The sequence below is a fragment of the Bos indicus genome, chromosome 3, assembly GCF_029378745.1.
Source record: "Bos indicus isolate NIAB-ARS_2022 breed Sahiwal x Tharparkar chromosome 3, NIAB-ARS_B.indTharparkar_mat_pri_1.0, whole genome shotgun sequence".
NCBI lineage: Eukaryota > Metazoa > Chordata > Mammalia > Artiodactyla > Bovidae > Bos > Bos indicus.
The window spans coordinates 29,794,585-29,814,329 of record NC_091762.1 but is presented as its reverse complement, the minus strand read 5'-3'; the positions used below and the strand labels follow the sequence as shown (position 1 = coordinate 29,814,329).

At 37.7% G+C, this 19,745-nt stretch overlaps 1 protein-coding gene across 5 annotated transcripts in view; it reads left to right on the top strand.

Moving 5' to 3' along the window:
• HIPK1 (homeodomain interacting protein kinase 1) overlaps nucleotides 1-19,745 on the top strand; it is a 54,221-nt gene that overhangs the window by 26,041 nt on the left and 8,435 nt on the right. For 4 of the 5 annotated variants that reach the window (XM_070785880.1, XM_019956769.2, XM_070785879.1 and 1 more), the window contains 10 exons: nucleotides 4,902-5,021; nucleotides 5,796-5,882; nucleotides 6,822-7,006; nucleotides 7,372-7,534; nucleotides 8,326-8,551; nucleotides 13,132-13,253; nucleotides 14,198-14,332; nucleotides 16,924-17,066; nucleotides 17,466-17,648; nucleotides 18,125-18,331. In XM_070785880.1, coding sequence (XP_070641981.1) covers nucleotides 4,902-5,021; nucleotides 5,796-5,882; nucleotides 6,822-7,006; nucleotides 7,372-7,534; nucleotides 8,326-8,551; nucleotides 13,132-13,253; nucleotides 14,198-14,332; nucleotides 16,924-17,066; nucleotides 17,466-17,648; nucleotides 18,125-18,331 — 1,571 coding nt within the window. The remainder of the gene's footprint in view (nucleotides 1-4,901; nucleotides 5,022-5,795; nucleotides 5,883-6,821; nucleotides 7,007-7,371; nucleotides 7,535-8,325; nucleotides 8,552-13,131; nucleotides 13,254-14,197; nucleotides 14,333-16,923; nucleotides 17,067-17,465; nucleotides 17,649-18,124; nucleotides 18,332-19,745) is intronic. The other variant, XM_019956768.2, reaches the window with a different exon arrangement.

Below are 19,745 nucleotides of genomic sequence, written 5' to 3'. Positions count from 1 at the left end.
TTAAGATTGGTCTGGCTATTCAGGGTCCCTTGAAATTCAATATGAATTTTAGAGTGGGTTTTTCTGTTTTGTCCCAAGAAAGTTATTTATTTATTTTTTTTAGGGATCGCTTGAATCGGAAAATGACTTTTGGAAGTATCACCATCTTAACAATACTGGCTTCTGATCCATAAACATGATCAGGTTTATTTAGGTTTTCTTTAGCAGTGTTCTGTAATTTTCAGAGTTCAAGTTTTTTTACTTCTTTTGTTAAATTTATTTCTAAGTATTCTTTTTTTGATGCTATGGTGAATAGAATTATTAATTTTATTTTCAGTTGTTCAGTGGTTGTGTATAGAAATGCAGTGAATTTTGTACTCTTGTATTCTGCACCCTTCTTGAACTCTTTTTCTAATGACTCTAATTCTGATAGTTTTTGTGATGAATTCCTTACAATTTTCTAACTAGAAGATCGTGTCATCTACAAATAAATTTTCCATTTTCCTTTCCAATCTGGATTCCTTTCTTCCCCTTGCCTGGCTGCTTTGCACTGAACCACACTAGTACAGTGTTGAATAGAAATAGCAAGAGTCGGTTTTCTTGTCTTGTTCCTGATTTTAAGGGGAAAGCAGTCTTTCATTGTTAAGTATGATATCAGCTGTGGCGTTTTTGGAAATGCTAAAGTTGAGATTTTACAGCAAATGTTTGTGAGTCTTAAAGTCAAATGTGTGTACCCTTTCCAGATATTAGTTAATAGCATCAACTTTGTTGGAAACATTTCAGTTGTTTAAAATAACAAATGACAGTAACACTTTCTGTTTACATAAAGGTGGGGCTCTTGTTGCTTTATTTTAAGCTATGTGAAAAGCAGTATCTGTATGATAGTTCCCATTCTACTTTAACAGGTATTAAAATTTTTTAATTTTGTAAGTGCATCATTGTAGAAAAATTAGAAAAGATGCAGTGAGCCAAGAGACAAAAATTTCATGCTTTAGTAGTTCTACCCCTCCAAGGTAACCTGTTACATTTTGGTATATTTTATATTTATTTACACATTTAATTGTTAATTTTCTTTATACATTTATTGAGTACCTACTTTGTATCACAGGTGCTCTGATTAGGTGGGGCACAGCACTGAATAAAACATTATCCTTGCCCTCGTGGAGCCTATATATTGGTGATGGGAAATAGACGTTGATAATTATACAAATAATTAAATAGGACAGTTGAGATAAATTCTATGAAGGAAAGCGTAGTTTCGCAGTGTATGTGTGCATGTGCACACACATGCATCGCCTGACCATCTGTGTCCTAATGCCTCTTGAGTATAGTCAGGTTTTTCCTTCTGCTATTACCCTAGTCCAGTCTGTCTCCATCACGTACATGGGCTACTAGACAACCTCCCTTTATCTCCTCTGGCCTCCCTCCAGTCTTTTGTCCAGAGTGATTTTTTTCAGAACACCAATTTGATGATCCCACTCCTCTGCTCTTTTAGTGGTTTCCTGTCACTTAGAATAAAGGACTAAATTCTTAATATGGCCTCTGAGCCCCTCCGTGGGTTGTTCCTCCCCTTCTTCTTTCCCTTTCTGGATTTGCTCTCACACCACTTCTTGCTTTTCTTGCTCTAGACCCACTGCAATTATTTCAGCACTGGTTAAGAGTGTTTCCTTCTAGCACAGGCCCTCATGCATACTGTTCTCTTAGTTAGGAAAGCTTCTCCACCACTCATTTATTTCATTTAGTCAGTCCCTGCTCATTTATTAGCTAAAGTGTCACTTCCTCAAGGACCTTATCCTCACCAAGCCTCCATCTTGGGCAGGTTCCTTTTGTAGAAGCCTATTTATTTTCTTCAAGATACCTGTTCAGTTTGAATTATACATCAGTGTCTGTTTCCTTCACTTGACTGCAGGGTCTATGAGGGCAGAAGCCATGTTTATTTTGAAAATCATTGTCTGGCTCAGTAAGTACTTACTGAAAGAATGAATGAGGGAATATGCACTGCATATAGTTATGTTTCAAATATAAACGGATATAGGGGCACATACACACTGTGTTTATCAAATCTAAGACACCATTGGTTGAGAGACGCACTACTTTGCTGTACCTCTAAGAAAGGATGCTTTCAATTAAACCATGATTTATCATGGCTATCAGTTGTTAACACATATCCTAATTGCAAAGATGTTACTGTGAAAAAACATGCCTCTTAGAATCAGGGAAGTGTAATTTAAGTGAGGTTATATTTAATTTGTAATCTGCTTTTTCATTTAGGATGTTATGAAATATCTTTCTTACAATGTCAATAAATATACTTCTGTCATTCAAAATGTCTGCATAGTATTTAATTGTACAGATTTTACCCTGGATGTTACATAATATTTCACCCTTTGTGTATGCAAAAGAAGTTAACATTTAAAGTGTTCCTATTCACAATTAAAAATTTTTTTTTTCTATTTTGCTAATGCTTTATTTTGGCTTCCAGTTAGGTATGTCCCACAGACTCAGGGTAATATCCTCCTGTCTAAAATTGTCTTGTGATAGCTAGCAGGCCAGGTTTGCCCTGTAGATTGACCTCTGCTTTATACTCTTAAAAAATTGTTGAGGACCCCCAAACAGCTCCGTTTATATAGCTTATGTCTATAAATATACATTGCATTAATAATTAAAACTGAAGTTTTTGGGGAGGAGAGATGAGAAGAAGTAAGATATCCTTGCTTACAAGTTTCTAATTTTATCATTAAATATAGCCATTCTCATATGGAGTATGTGTGCTCAGTCACTCAGTTGTCTCTTTTCTGCCCTATGGACTGTATCCCACCAGGCTCCTGTGTCCTTGAGATTATCCAGGGAAGAAGAATGGAGTGGGTTGCCATTTTCATACTTCAGGGAATCTTCTTGACCCAGGATCGAACCCTTGTTTCTTGTGTCTCCTGTATTGGCAGATGGATTCTTTACCTGTAGCACCAAACGGGAAGCTCTTGGAGGTGTTCTGTTCAGTTCAGTTCAGTCACTCAGTTGTGTCCAACTCTTTGCAACCCCATGAACTGCAGCACGCCGGGCCTCCCTGTCCATCACCAACTACCAGAGTCCACCCAAACCCGTGTCCATTGAGTTGGTGATGCCATCCAACCATCTCATCCTCTGTCTTCTCCTGCCCTCAATCTTTCCCAGCATCAGGGTCTTTTCCAATGAGTCAGCTCTTCGCCTCAGGTGGCCAAAGTATTGGAGTTTCAGCTTCAACATCAGTCCTTCCAATGAACACCCAGGACTGATCTCCTTTAGGATGGACTGGTAGGAACTCCTCGCAGTCCAAGGGACTCTCAAGAGTCTTCTCCAACACCACAGTTCAAAAGCATCAATTCTTCTGTGCTCAGCTTTCTTTATAGTCCAACTCTCACATCCATACATGACTACTGGAAAAACCATAGCCTTGACTAGATCGATCTTTGTTGGCAAAGTAATGTCTCTGCTTTTTAATGTGCTGTCTAGGTTGGTCATAACTTTCCTTCCAAGAAGTAAGCATCTTAATTTCATGGCTGCAGTCACCATCTGCAGTGATTTTGGAGCCCAGAAAAATAAAGTCTGCCGCTGTTTCCACTGTTTCTCCATCTATTTGCCATGAAGTGATGGGACTGGATGCCATCTTAGTTTTCTGAATATTGAGCTTTAAGCCAACTTTTTCACTCTCCTCTTTGACTTTCATCAAAAGGCTCTTTAGTTCTTCTTCACTTTCTGCCGTAAGGGTGGTGTCATCTGCATATCTGAGGGGTGGGGGGAATGTAAAAAAAAAAAACCTATTATTTTCCTTTCATTTGGTTAAGTGAAAGTCACTCAGTCATGTCCGACTCTTTGTAACCCCATGGACTATATATAGTTCGTGGAGTTCTCCAGGTCAGAATACTGGAGTGGGTAGCCTTTCCCTTCTCCAGGGGATCCTCCCAACCTAGGGATCGAACCCAGATCTCCCACATTGCAGGTAGATTCTTTACCAGCTGAGCCGCATGGGAAAGGAGCAAATTGCCTTGTGGGATAGAGAGAATTGTGAAAGTAAAGACAGGTGTGGACAATAAAACTGGGAAACTTTTAAAGCACAAGAATATACAAGCACATGTCTCATTAGCCATTGGAGCAATGACATCATCACACATCACTTCTGGAACTCTCTACTGTATACCCGTGAGAAAGAAATGAAAAAGACAAATAACTTCTTAGTACTATTATGAAAATAGTTTCTATTTCATAGACTCCTAAATAGATATTGGGGACCCCTCAGTGTTCCCCAGACCACACTTTGAGAACTGCTAGCCTAGTTCAAAGTAGTTGTTCAATAAATAGTGAATGAATGAGCATAGTACCTGCCCTTTATTGATGTGGGAATAGAGAAACTGAATTAAGTGCTTAGTTTTGTGGTATGAGAGAGAAACTCTGTGGCGGTGTAGGGACATTTGACTAGGGACTATTGACTGGAGCTAGAGTTAGAGCTAGAGGTAGCTAAGGAAGAAAGAGGCTTATAGAAATTTTTTCCTGATCTTTTGAATCTGATAATGTATCAACAAACATAGCCTTGGTAATCCATGAAATAGTTTGTTGAAAACTTTCTGTTCTGTCCTAGAAATATCTTTTTTTGAGCTCTGTATCAGAAGTCTACAGGAAACCAAAAAGGGTCACACAGAAAATTTTCAAAACTGAGTTTTCCTTGTAAATAACAGGTGTAGTGGCAAGAAAGTTACTGAATAAATACTTGGGAATAATACATGTATTTACAGATAAATTTCCTTTGTATTGATCAAATAGTTAATTTCTTTGTGATACCTATCTTTTTTTTTTTTTTTTGACTAGAGCTAATAATATTTTAGTGTGAAAGTTTTTAATAATTTCCCTTTTCACTCCAAATCAATGTTTTGATGATTTTGACATTTCAGATTCGTTACATCTCACAAACACAAGGCCTGCCAGCTGAATATCTTCTCAGTGCCGGGACAAAAACTACTAGGTTTTTCAACAGAGATCCTAATCTGGGGTACCCGCTATGGAGACTTAAGGTCTGACTTTTATTGTTCTATACTACTCATTCCTGTACTCCTTAATCTCAATTTGAATTCAAAGTTTAGTTATTAAATTGAGGTGAAGGAGGGTGGGCAGTGAGAATGTATATTTGCAGGAGGAAATACTTCAAGAAATTATTTCATTGTATCCATATGCCTTATCCTCAGTTTAAAAAAAAACGTTAAATTCCAGTACAGTTGGCTGAGATTATTTTATATATTTGAATCAGCAGCTAAGAAGAGGGTATGGAGAGTAGTGCTTACTTATCATTGAGTGATAGGAAGAACTAGAGTAATTTAGTAGTGGGGTTTTTTTTTTAGTGAATTCTCAATAAATATGATACAACAGCATAATTTTATAACTGCCCATATTAAGACCTTACCTATTTTCTTGAAAACATTGAAATGTGAGTAATTTAATTAATCCAGTAGTACTCTGTGTCTCTGAATCTTTTAAATAGTTAGCATTTGAAATATTGTTTCATTTGAAAGTAATGTTTAGAAAAAAATGGCTGTGTCTGTTCTTAACCGACATTCTTCAGGAACTGTGCTACATCATTGGTTGCACATTTATTTTATCACTGTTGAAAGGGAGGCCAGGTATCAAGGTCCCATCTCTACTGGAAGACTTCCTGGTTGTAAATTACTTTCATGTTTGTGACCTCTGGTTGGGAAGATGATGATACTTGTTTCTTTGTAATCTGGCTTTAATTTAGAATAAAGTGTGGAAATATCATACGGATGGAATTTTTTAAAAACTGTATTTTGTAGACACCTGAAGAACATGAATTGGAAACTGGGATCAAGTCAAAAGAAGCTCGAAAGTACATTTTTAATTGTTTAGATGATATGGCTCAGGTGAGTATGGAATGTTTCAGAAAGTCAGACATTTGTGTATCTCCTTAGTCAGAGATACACTTCCATTAGTTATATTAAAGATAGATTCAGTTTATCATCATCTAGTGGGTTTTTTTTTCATTTTTAACATAAACACATTAATATTCTGCCATATATTAAAAGAATGATTGAATCCTAGCAAAGGATATTTTTAGAATTATTTCTCCTTTGCTTTTGCTTAACTAGTCTTGATTCATGTCAGTATTTTGAAATATTATTTATGAAGGTTTCTTTCTTGTCCATTTTCTCTACTGAATAAATAGCTCCTGCATAAAAACTGCATTTATTTAGGGCTTTTATTCCAAACTCTGTTTAATCACATACTGTCTCATTTTATCTTTTCAGCAATAGAAACTTGTATTTAAGTAATAACAGTCATTTTTGTTTAATCTCTTTTATACAGATTTTGAATGAAAAGAGCTTATTCATCTTTGTTCTACCAATGAACTGTACCAAATTGAATGTTTTAGTATAAGAGCTTCCATTGTGAAAAAATTTCATCAGGTGTTTCTCTTAAGGTCTATCTATCTATCTATATACATATATTTGTATTTATATATAAAGCATACATTGGTAAAGAATCTGCCTGCCATGCAGGAAACCAGGGTTTGATTCCCAGAAGTTCCTCTGGAGAAGGGAATGGCAATCCACTCCAGTATTCTTGCCTGGAGAATTCCATGGACAGAGAAGCCTGGTGGGCTATAGTCCGTGGGGTCACAAAGAGTCAGACACGACTGAGCGACTCACACACACACACACACACACACACACACACACACACACACAAAGCATACATATTAATATTATATATGTATAAATATATATACACAACACAGATGTTAAATGTCAGCGTTAAAGGTTAAGTGATGAACTGTAGTATTTCTAAATTTTCCTTGGAAGGTGAACATGTCTACAGACTTAGAGGGAACAGATATGTTGGCAGAGAAGGCGGATCGAAGAGAATACATTGATCTGTTAAAAAAAATGCTAACAATTGATGCAGATAAGAGAATTACTCCTCTGAAAACTCTTAACCACCAGTTTGTGACAATGACTCACCTTCTGGATTTTCCACATAGCAATCAGTGAGTATAGTGTGGTCTGGGGCATTTTGTCATGATGTAGTTCTCTGTTGATTTACACTCAACAGGTTCTCTGTTTATCTTACAGCTAAATGGAAGTGTCACATGAGCAGTGGCTTTGGTACTTGCATATTTGGCTCAATGATGGTTTTTCTTCTCATTGAAAAGTCATGAGATTAAAAATTAGATGTGTGTTTTTCCTCTTTATGGTTATAAAAATGCTTGATTCATTTTCTCTGAAAGATCCTTGGTTCATTTTCTCTGAAAGTACTCAGGAGGGAAAAACATTGATCGTATTTATCTTGAGTTATTTGCTGCCTTCTTAAATCAGAGATTTTATTTCATTGACTTTTTAATCTCTTTTTCAGTGTTAAGTCTTGTTTCCAGAACATGGAGATCTGCAAACGGAGGGTCCACATGTATGATACAGTGAGTCAGATCAAGAGTCCCTTCACCACACATGTTGCCCCAAATACAAGCACAAATCTAACTATGAGCTTCAGCAACCAACTCAATACAGTGCACAATCAGGTATTCAGTAAATGATTTTGGAAACTCAGAACCTAAGTGGGATAAAACCTAGTAAGAGTACAGGGTGAGGTAAAGAAACCAGTCTTTGCTTTGATGGTTGCTTCATAAGAAGTTTCAGACTGATAGTACCTACTGGTCATGTGCTAACAGTCTTAGCATAGTCAAATAAGTGGAACCTGGCTTCTTTAGTTATTATTGCTGTTCATGTACTGACTTCAGCCAAATGACTCTCTCTTTGTTAGATAGTTCTCATTACATGTATAAAAAGATGTTTTCAGTAATTTTTTTTTTAATGCTGTATATTAGGTCCTCAGAATTTACTTATCTGATAAACTGGAATCTTGTCCTGCCCACCAACCACTGATCTCTTTGTTTCTGTGAATTCCATTAATTAAGAGTGGTTTTGCATTTGTTTGCCAAACAGTGATATTTACAATTAAGTTTGTTTCTAAAGACATTAGGTTTCCTAATTTCTTAGCTAGTTCTGCCTTTTAAATGGAAGAGCATATGAAATTCTGTGGGATCTCATATCCAGTAGCTTTTTACAAAGAAGGAAAAGGTAGGGGTTTATTTATATAGCTTCAACTAGAGCAGAACTGTTTTTTATTCTTGGTTTTTTTATTTTCCAACTTTATAATTGACCTTAAGTTTAGAGATAGGAAGAATTTCTTAAGCAGAGAGAGTTATTTCAAAGACATTAGCATTACATTTTAAAACTTTGTTCCTAATTTTCTGGATAGATTCTGTGTATGTGAAAATGTTTATACGGGTTGTAATCCTTTTATTTTTAGGCCAGTGTTCTAGCTTCCAGTTCTACTGCAGCAGCTGCTACTCTTTCTCTGGCTAATTCCGACGTCTCCCTGCTAAACTACCAGTCAGCTTTGTACCCATCATCTGCAGCACCCGTTCCTGGTGTCGCCCAGCAAGGTGTTTCCTTGCAGCCTGGAACTACCCAGATTTGCACTCAGACAGATCCATTCCAGCAAACATTTATAGTATGTCCACCTGCTTTTCAAAGTAAGTGGGGAAACTCTTGTATTATCTGTATCAGACCTACCTGCTTTAGGCAGCTCCTCATTAGGTATCTCTTTGCTTAGTTTTGATCTTTGATAGATTTAAACTCAGTCTCTGATACGAAGATAACTGAAGAAGGCTGACCTTTTTTACACTGGTTACTTGTCTAATTATGATACTCTCTGACACGTAGGAGTTCAATTACTGTTTACTTATTTGAATTGCATAGAAGGCAATGGCACCCCACTCCAGTACTCTTGCCTGGAAAATCCCATGGACAGAGGAGCCTAGTAGGCTGCAGTCCATGGGGTCGCTAAGAGTCGGACACGACTGAGCGACTTCACTTTCACTTTTCACTTTCATGCATTGGAGAAGGAAATGGCAACCCACTCCAGTGTTCTTGCCTGGAGAATCCCAGGGACAGTGGAGCCTGGTGGGCTGTTGTCTATGGGGTCACACAGAGTCGGACACGACTGAAGTGACTTAGCATAGCATAGCATATTTGAATTGCCCAATACTAGTTTTCTTGTACATTGAGACCTTGTACCAATGTCCTGTATCTGGCATAAACATGTATTTCTCAATGTGCAGAGTATATACATCTTGAAAAAAGTTGTTTGAAACAGAACTGCTGTATACTGAATCATATTTCCTCTATCATTCCATTATAAAATAAAATTAGTATTCCAAATGAAAAAGTAATTTCATTCAAAAATGTAAAACTCATGTTTAAAAATATAGGAATCTCTTAAGTTATATTCAGAAATAAAGATCATTATTGAACTGAAAAATTCTACAAGCTGAGGTATTTGTGTGAGGAAGGCATTATTAAGATTATCTGCTTCAGCTTATAAATTATGTTGTTCCTACAAACGCCTATCAACAGGAACAGAGTAGCTGAAGAAGGGAGCTCTCACCGATGTGTTACAATAAGATTTTGATTTTCACATTTCCATCCTTGCTCATTTTCTCATTGTTGTTCAGTGTTCATTGATCTCATGAACCATTTAAAAAATAATTTAAAAAGTTAAATTATTTTAAGGATATATTCTGACAACATCTTGACTTTCCCATTAGAAAGTCAGTGTCAGTGTCCTCTGGGAATAAACCTGGATTCAGGCTACTCATAGAAATTCACATAGAAGCAGTTAGCATTTTTATCTTTTTACTTCAGTTACTTATTGACTGTGACTCTCTTGTTTGTTTGGTTTCTGACAGAGTCGGAGCAAGCAGAAGGCAAAGAGGGGCTAGGGGAGACTGAGAGATTACCGGGAGGACAGGAGAGCGATAGCGATGTAAACCAGGGAGAAACCACAGGGAGAGCGGAGGAGCAGATTCAAAATCCGTAAATGCAAATTTAGCCTAATTTACCTAATTATTTTTTGCGTGTGCTTCATAGTAAATTCTGTACTTTGGGTTATCATATGTTGAGTGATTCTTCTAATTAGCAAATAGCCATCTCCTTCCCCATCACCTTTTCCAAAGTGAGTTTCATTGTAACAATTTTCAGATGTGGGACTCTGAAGTTTTCTGCTGCTTCTCAGATGATTTAAGAGATGAGGCAGAAGAACTTTTAGTTCTTTTAACAAAGAAAAATGTAAACAGAAGAGGTAGAAGGGAAAAGTGGTTTAACTGGTTTTGGTATAATTAGGTAAGTATAGCTTTAGAAAATTTTTTCGTATATCAGATCAGATCAGTAGCTCAGTCGTGTCCGACTCTTTGCGACCCCATGAATCACAGCACGCCAGGCCTCCCTGTCCATCACCAACTCCCAGAGTTCACTGAGACTCAGCGTCCATTGAGTCGGTGATGCCATCCAGCCATCTCATCCTCTGTCGTCCCCTTCTCCTCTTGCCCCCAATCCCTCCCAGCATCAGAGTCTTTTCTAATGAGTCAACTCTTCGCATGAGGTAGCCAAAGTACTGGAGTTTCCGTATATAGGAAGCCTAAATAACCTGAGGAGCTAGATAGAGCAAATTTTAAAATTTCCAGAGGAAAGGGAGTTTTAGAATAAAGTGATGACAGTGTTGAAAACTGATATGTATTACTCAGATAATGTTCTAAGTGCTTTTACATGTATTAATTCATCCTCACAACCAACCTTTGGAAGTGGGTAATGTCATTATCCCCAGTTTGTAGATGAAAAAATTGATCATGATTCCCTCATCTGCCCAGTTTTTTTATGACTGGTTAGTGGTAGAACCACAGTTTGAACCCAGGCAGTGAGGCCCATAGTTTATATATGGTGTTATTCTTTACTGCCTTTCAGTATTTAAACTCAAATAGTGGTAAAGAGTTGTCAGTTGATTTGCCAGCCGTAGCCATATGCTGGTTTCTGCCCAACAGTCTTCTAGGACAGGTTTGCCGTCTTCTGTTTCACCATCGTCTGTTTTATAAGATGCCTATACTTAGAGGAGAGTAGACCCTCATCATTAGATAGTTTTTCTCTTCTTTCCATACTTTCATGGTTTTTGTTTTAATTTAAAGGGCTGTGTTCAAAAACAAAAATAAAACTTTAATACTTTTAGTTCAGGGCCCAGGGAGAGCCTTCCCAAAGTGCTGCCTTTGGTTAATTCTTTGTTTCCACTTGGGGCTTCCCTGGAAAAGCTAGTTTTAAACTATCTTGACTGCTGTGGCTTAGCCTAAATTACTGTAGCAATCTAATACTTAGAGTCACATTTGTGGGTCGGTATATAAATACTGCTTTCTGTTTGACCAAAATAGATATACATTTTGCTCAGTGGCAACTATTATTCTGTAATTTGTCCTCTTTTATTTCATCATCCTAGGAGACAAAGATAAGCTTCTATAGTGAACATTTCTTTCTAAATTTTGTCTCCTCAGTTCCTAACAATTTGTAGGCTATTATAATAATATAATAATGTAGCTAAGCCATGGGGATATAGACAAGAATTTTGATGTTACCTAGCTTTCTAATTCGGAGAAGGCAATGGCACCCCACTCCAGTTCTCTTGCCTGGAAAATCCCATGGACGGAGGAGCCTGGTAGGCTACAGTCCATGGGGCCGCTAAGAGTCGGGCACGACTGAGCAACTTCACTTTCACTTCTCACTTTCATGCACTGGAGAAGGAAATGGGAACCCACTCCAGTGTTTTTGCCTGGAGAATCCCAGGGACAGAGGAGCCTGGTGGGCTTCTGTCTATGGGATCGCACAGAGTCGGACACGACTGATGTGACTTAGCAGCAGCAGCTTTCTAATTAAATAGCATTGCCTTAGGAAGAATGACTGGTATTTTTTTAAATCTGGATACCTGGATTTGTTCCCTTTTATTTTTATGTAAGTAGCACTTTTTTAAAAGTTATTATTAGAGTATTCTATAATTCTTATTTTACTAGTCTCTTTTACTTTGTACATTTCTGGATTATGTTTTCCTGTATGACAGTTAGTTACTAAGTTACTTGAACTACGAAATGGAAAATTGCCAGAAGCAACATATTAGAGTGTATGAGTTGTGCTCATTTGATACCTCCATAGTAAGTTTCAGAGAAACTAGTTGGTGATAGCCCAGAAAGTGTCACTGACAGAGTATTCTAATTAAAATGGCTATATCCTCTCTTTTAACAAAAATGCAAGCTTTAGTGAATTAGAGACATAACAGAAACTTAAATTCTCTACATAGAAAGCTTTGACAGGATAGGTTTAAAAGAAAGCTTTGAAGGTTCTTTTCTCAAGTCTTAGCAAAAGGTGGAACGATCTTGAGCCTCCTTTTTCCCCAGAATGAGATACTCCTGATTTGTAGAAAACATTTCTTCAGCATGTGTGCCCAGAGGATAATGAGTAAAACAGTAATGAGATACGGTCATTGTTTTAAAGGCAACAAAAAGTTCTTAATTTTCTTAGCTTTCCATTAACTACGAAAGAGTCTTAGAAAGCTGTTAGTGATGAGAGCAGATTTCTAAAATAAGTGGTGAAAAGTATTTCTGTAAACCACAATGTCTACTTTTAAAATACTTTTATCCTAGGTATAATTCCTTCAGTTCACATACTGGTTAAGGATAAAATATATGACTAATTTGTGACCTAGGTAATATATTTTTGAGGAGTTGAGTAAAAACATCCCCTTAAAATATTCTAAACAAAAAGATGACTGAGATAATAAATTATTGAGCTTTTTATAATGTTCCTTATCTAACCAAAAGTTATGAAGTCTTTGCTTTTAATAGATTATATTTTTTTAAATGCTCAAGTGTTTTTCTGTCTTTAATGGATTAAAAGGTGAATGTAACTTACTAAGCAGAGTTGTTTATTTTTGCCTCTACTGTTAATGGGAGTGGAATGAGTGTAATGTTTTAAGCTTTGTTGGATAAAAAAAAATTTTAGAATTTCCTGAAAGTAGCCCTCCCCCTATCAAGCATCTTTCTATTGATCTAACCTGAAGGGAACCAAGTCACCCTTTACTTAACTTCTCAGACTTTGGTGAAACTCCTTTGTTTGAAGTGTCTAGAACGAAAACCTGGGTGGTGATTATTTGAACTGAAAAGCTAAAAACCAAAAAGCCCCCAAACAGGTAGTACCCCCCACACCTAGCAAAGCAATATAACTGTGATGTTGCTTTTTACAGCTGGACTACAAGCAACAACAAAACACTCTGGATTCCCTGTGAGGATGGATAATGCAGTGCCAATTGTCCCCCAGGCACCAGCTGCTCAGCCACTGCAGATACAGTCAGGGGTCCTCACGCAGGTAAGGGCCAGAGCAGCTTGGACACTCAGTAGTGCTGAAGTTCTCTGAAGCACTGTTGAGAATCAGATATTTGGTCCTAGAAAATGAAATCTGCTTTGACCATAAGATCTTTCTTGGTCATATTCAGTGGACTTAAAATGGAACATCTATAATGGAATGATATACTCATTCCTAATGCTATTGCAGCTCTGCCATTGTCTTCCTTAGACTTGGAGACTTAAATAGCCAGACTTTGAAAAATTGTCCCCTGAGTAAATTTAATTTTGTAGGATGAAGTTAATCTTTTATCTAGATGCTCTTAAAGTACAACATGTAACAACACTTGAATTCTAAAAGTAAAAAGTTTCCCTTTTGCTCTGTGTCCCCTTTACTCTTTGAGAATTTCATCATAGTTGAGAGGTTGGATCATATCAGGATATCTCTTCAAGTAATACATCCCTTCATTCCTTGTGTTTAACTAGGCTGTAGAAAGTTTTAAAACTTTATACCTGCCATGCAAAATGCAACTAAGGTGATCAAGAAACTCATGAAATATTCCTATAAACAACAGATACTGTATTTTAAATTCTGTATGTAAATGTTTGTGGTCCACGACATATAGCAAATCCTGAAATCCAAAACCCTCATTTTGTGAGCAGGAGGAAGAGAAAGTCTTAATACATGCTGTTAACTGAGTTTTTTAGTAACTCAGTTTCCTGATCCTCTGAATCTGGTCCAAGAAGGATTCCTATATATTTTTTTTGCTTTAGGCCATTGACATTTGACCTAGTTGGCCAATGCTGTGCGAAGTTGGAGGGGAAAGTTGTGTTTGGTACATGAATTTTAAGTGATGTGAAACTACTGCATTTTGTTGGTAGTAACTTGGGGGGGGATTGAAAACCCTTCTGAATCCAGATAACCTGCCTCGGTGTTTGTTTCACTCACCTGCCTAATCTACATTTCAGGGAAGCTGTACACCACTAATGGTAGCAACTCTTCACCCTCAAGTAGCCACCATCACACCGCAGTATGCGGTGCCCTTTACTCTGAGCTGCGCAGCCGGCCGGCCGGCGCTGGTTGAACAGACTGCCGCTGTACTGGTAATTCCCCTCACTTGATTGTGTTACTAACGGAGTTTCTTTGGTTTCTTTCTTATTTTTAATTTTTTCCTGTTTGTTTTTGTTCTGTTTTTTTTCTGGTTTTCTCATTTTTCAAAAAAGATTTTTTTAACTTAGTCTTTGCAGAGGGCATGGAAGCATGTGCCATCTTGTGGCTGTGTTCTTGCTACATCTTTAATGTCTCATTGTTTTCCTCCCTGACATTTGCTGAAGCACTCACTGTTTGACTCTGGTGTTCAGTGTGACTCTGAAAGAGTCAGATCCTTTGGTTCTTCTTTGCCAGCCTAATGTGATGAAAGCTCTTGGTGTAGCCTCAGAAGAGCTTCAGCACTGCCATCTGTTCTCTGCCCTATCTTTTATCTTCTGAACCTTAAGAATGAAGGAGGTGGCCTTTAGTTTGGCTCTGCTACAGGTACCTGGATGGCCAAAATTTGAACTCTTTGGCAAGTTAGCTTCCTTCCTTTACCTACTGTTTCAAGCTTCTAAACGTTTTGTGCATGTAGAAATGTTTAAGATTCTCTTAATTTATTCACCAGTTGGTATTAACTTTCCCTCCATGAACCTATGAAGATAACTCTTTGCCACTCATGATCATTGGCAGCTTATAGCTTTCATTTAAACATGTTCCCTTTAGAGCCTTTTTAGATCATATTTCATTTGTTGGTTGAAATCAAAAGTGAACTCATTTATAGGTAAATAAATGATTTTACGAATAGGTCTTTATACAAGGTGAAAATATGATTGAAAAACTTTAAGAATAATATCTTTGTTATCAAAAGTCATGGAGAAAAATTATTAAATACAGCATCAAATGTAGTAGTATGGGTCTTAGAAATTAGAAAACAAACAGAACTTTGAGGTATATTTCAACATTTGGAACACTAACAGTGATTTTTGGATGTGTTTTGGTTTTGGGGGGTGGTTAGAATTATTTATTTGACGTCCAGCATTTGTTATTTAAAAATTAAAATCAGATAAGCATTTGAAAACCTATTTGATACTGTTGAATCCTGATACTTCCCCATCTTTCAAAGTGGCTTTAAATTTCTTTTGTTGTTTCTCAAGGACTCATGTGAGTGAAAACACTTTTAGAATACATATTTTGGTTGCTGGGGTTTGTTTGGTTTCCAGTTTAAAAGTCTGTCACCGCCAAAATAATTCCATCATAAACATAAATGCTGAGTATAAGGGAGTCAGATAAATTTCCAGCTTGGAGTGATCCAAGCCACTGGTTTTAACTTGCACACCTATAGTTTTGAGGTTGGGAATGGTAGTTGACATTTCTCCTTTGCTGCTTCTCTTAAGTTTGCACTAGTCATTTGCTAAGCTTTGCATATTTTTGCTCTTCTTCTGTCAAAACAGTTCGTCGCTTGGAACGCCAGATTTCTGCCTCACGTTGAAATGTTACTTCTTGCTCTGTATTAAACTACATGCTTTGTCTTGTGCAGGTGTTGGCTTATGGAAAGACGCATGGTGTGACTTAACATACTTCTCTTATTTTCTGTTTTGTTTTGTTTTGAATTCTGCTTATGGTAGCAGACATGTTTGCAGTTTCTCTAATTTGAAGGCTTCTTGTTTGGAACCGGTATTTGTAACAAGTGGATCTGTTACTTGCAGAAATATTTTTAAAACAAGTGTGTTGATGGCCTTGCAGTTTGAAATTCAAGAAACAGAACAATATGTACTCAGACATTGTAGGTGATTGTACTGTAGAATTCAGGTTTAAAAAGCAGACTTTAAATCTGTTCCCTTTTTTTAAAGGAAATGCCACAGTTTTCATAAGAAGTACAGAAAACATATTTGTTGATATCTATTGCAAGTGGCATGGCTTGTTAAAAACTACAAATAATGTATTTTGTTTCAGTGATTAGTTTTTATGTCAAGTTATGTTCTTACAAATTACGCATATTTTAGGAAACTACTAAAAACAAAATATGGTACACTCCATCTATTTCTTAAATATTTTTTTATTGCCTTTAAAAAATTCTATCACATGACTATAAATAATGTTAGTTTTCTCTTGCTGGCATAAGCTTGTTTGCCAAAGGATTTTGGCCTTTGGTCATCCACATCTGGCTCCATTTTCCAAGTACTACACTTTTAAAAAGGAACAATTCTTCTCTTTGTTTTATGGGTCGAATTGACCTGATGTCTTTTATCTGATTGGCACTCACATTTTTAAATTCTTATTTTTAATCTCAAGGGAGTTGTCTTAATTCTTTCTAGGGACATTTTTAGACCCTTTGCAAAAATATTACTTCAGCATTTAACAGGAGCTTACCTCTTTACTCTGCAGTGCAGTAGAAACTCTTAACCACAGGGATCTGCCTTTCTTTAATACCCTGGTGGTCAGGTTATGGAGGTGGCTAAGAGAAAGCAATGCATTCTTTTTCCCTGTGTATGAGACTTGTAACCTTGAGCCCCTCTGACCTTCCTTTTTTAATCTCTGCAAGTTAACAATCTACAAGGAACTTCTTTTAAGATATGAATTTTTCTTTCATCTAAAAAAAAAACAAAAATAAAAAGCCAAGAATGAGTCAAGTCTGGATCTTTTTGTGTGTGTTTCCTTACAGCAGGCTTGGCCTGGAGGAACCCAACAAATTCTCCTGCCTTCCACTTGGCAACAGTTGCCTGGGGTAGCTCTACACAACTCTGTCCAGCCCACTGCAGTGATCCCAGAGGCCATGGGCAGCGGCCAGCAGCTCACAGACTGGAGGCAAGTGCCCTGTGTTCCTCTCTGGGAGATTTACAAGGGCAGATCCCTTAGGGAAGGGGCTCTTGAAGATTTGGTGAGACAGGAAGAAAATAAGGGAAAGATTTATCTCTGTGAAATCCTTGAAGAAAAGAATCCATATCAGGCTAGGAGATGGAGTTACAAGAAAACTTCGAATACAGGGAAACAATAGGTTCTAAGTTCAGGAATTGATTTCTTCAGATTTAAAGGAAGTCTTCTACAATTAGAAACCATACAGTGAAAGCCCCCAAAGCTTTATAATCCAGATGCCCAGCCTTAAATAAAAAATATTTATTTGGTTGTTTTCATTGCTTTTTGTACCTATGTGGTCCTAATTTCTGAGCGTTTTCGGCATTCACGCTTCTCTTTCTGTTGATACAGGAATGCCCACTCTCATGGCAACCAGTACAGCACTATCATGCAGCAGCCATCCTTGCTGACGAACCACGTGACATTGGCCACTGCTCAGCCCCTTAATGTTGGCGTTGCCCATGTTGTCAGACAACAACAATCCAGTTCCCTTCCTTCAAAGAAGAATAAACAGTCTGCTCCAGTCTCTTCTAAGTAAGTCTCTGTTAGGGCTGATAGTTAAACTGCCAGTTTGAGAGAGATGTTGCCTGGCATTTAGAGTGTGGAGTATAGACACTTTTGGTATGAAGCAGCAAGAAGCTGCCAAATTGAAAAGAGCTAACCTTTGGGCATGCACACAGAACAGAGGTGTCCTGGTTACACTAATCATTTCTTTCTGCTGCTACTTTGAATCCAGCCTGATTTTGGCTGATGTTTTATTTTTTTGCCCACTTTACACAGTGAAATTTAACCACAGGGTAAAAAGGCATACAAAAATAAAATCTGTATTCTAATTTTGGTGTTCTTGCCCCTGGAAACTCTGGCTAGAGCAGTTAGTTTATAACTTTTATAGTTAAATATATTGGCTTAATGATTTGGTAAAAAGAAATCAAAGAGTTCTGGGGGTAAGTTATCTATTATAGTTTGGGGGACCAAGCCTGAATGAGCTTTCTTATGACTTGTTGTTGCAGGTCCTCTCTGGATGTTCTGCCGTCTCAAGTCTACTCTCTGGTTGGGAGCAGCCCCCTCCGTACTACATCTTCTTATAATTCCCTAGTTCCTGTTCAGGATCAGCATCAGCCAATCATCATTCCAGATACTCCCAGCCCTGCTGTGAGTGTCATCACCATCCGCAGCGACACTGATGAGGAAGAGGACAACAAATACAAACCCAATAGGTAAGACAGGTGAAAGTTTCCCTGGCTCTGTGGCTCCTACTCTTGGTCTTAGTCTATTGGCTTCAGAATAGTGGCTGTGAAAGGAATGACTGAAAAGGGCTATTTTGGAAGCATGGCCTTTTGTGAGTGGGCCAGAACACTGAAGTTTCCATCACTGAACATTGTCAGGTTTTCTTTAATATTACTTACGTTCATCAGTTAAGTCATTCGTTCAGATACATTTGATGGTTACTCAGGCTACTCTGGCTTAGAATGCACATTATATACTATAGACATGATCCCCTGCTTTTAAGGAACTTCAGAGTCTGAAAACAGATACTGTAACAGAAGCATATAAACAACAGTTGATTGGAACAAGTTGGAAGATATGAGATTATTTGAAATTCATGTAGTTTTTTATGTAAACAGACCTCGTTGGAAGAGGTAGAGTTTAAGTAGGGCTGCCTTCTTTCCCCCTACTGCTACATGATCATTCAGCTTAAGAATTTAAGTACCAGATTGTTTCCTTTTATCCCAACACCTTAATCCAAGTTTAATTGAGCAGTGAACTAAGAGAGAGTGGATACATTCAAGGACTGTGATACACACCTCTCTTGGTCTGAGCATAAAGTTGCCTTGATTGTTCTGTGTTCTTTTTCATTGGGTTTTTGGTGTTTGGCATATAGAAGAGGTGATAACTAAGTTTTGAGAGTGGTCATTGAACTGATTTGGGGAAGAAAAAAGTAAATTTTCCACTGAGGAACATAGTAATGACAAAAATTATATAACCAGCAGGATTGCTTTGACTGGAACAAAGCCTATTTAAAATTAAGGAAAAAGTAAAAGTAGTAAGGTAGGGATCAGTTTGTGAAGAAACTTTTTTAAAAAACACCTATAATGAAAAGTTTAGTTAGATACAGTAAGGAACTGCTTATAGTCTAGCTGTTGCTGCTGCTGCTAAGTTGCTTCAGTCGTGTCTGACTCTGTGACCCCATAGACAGCAGCCCACCAGGCTCCCCCGTCCCTGGAATTCTCCAGGCAAGAACACTGGAGTGGGTTGCCATTCCTTCTCCAGTGCATGAAAGTGCAGTCACTCAGTCGTGTCCGACTCTTAGCGATCCCATGGACTGGAGCCTACCATGCGCCTCCGTCCATGGATTTTCCAGGCAAGGGTATCGGAGTGGGGTGCCACTGCCTTCTCTGTATAGTCTAGCAGGGTGATATGAAAAAAGGTGGTGTTTGAAAGAATACTGTTGAAATTACTGTGAATAGGAATGGCTACGAGGCAACATAGAATAGTTGTTAAAAGTGTGTACTTTGGAGTCATTCTGTCCTGAGTCTGAATCCTGTCTTCACCACGTACCACTTGCATGACTGCAGTCAAGTTTCTTAATCTCCCTCTGCCTCAGTTTCCTTCTCTGCAAAACGCGGATCG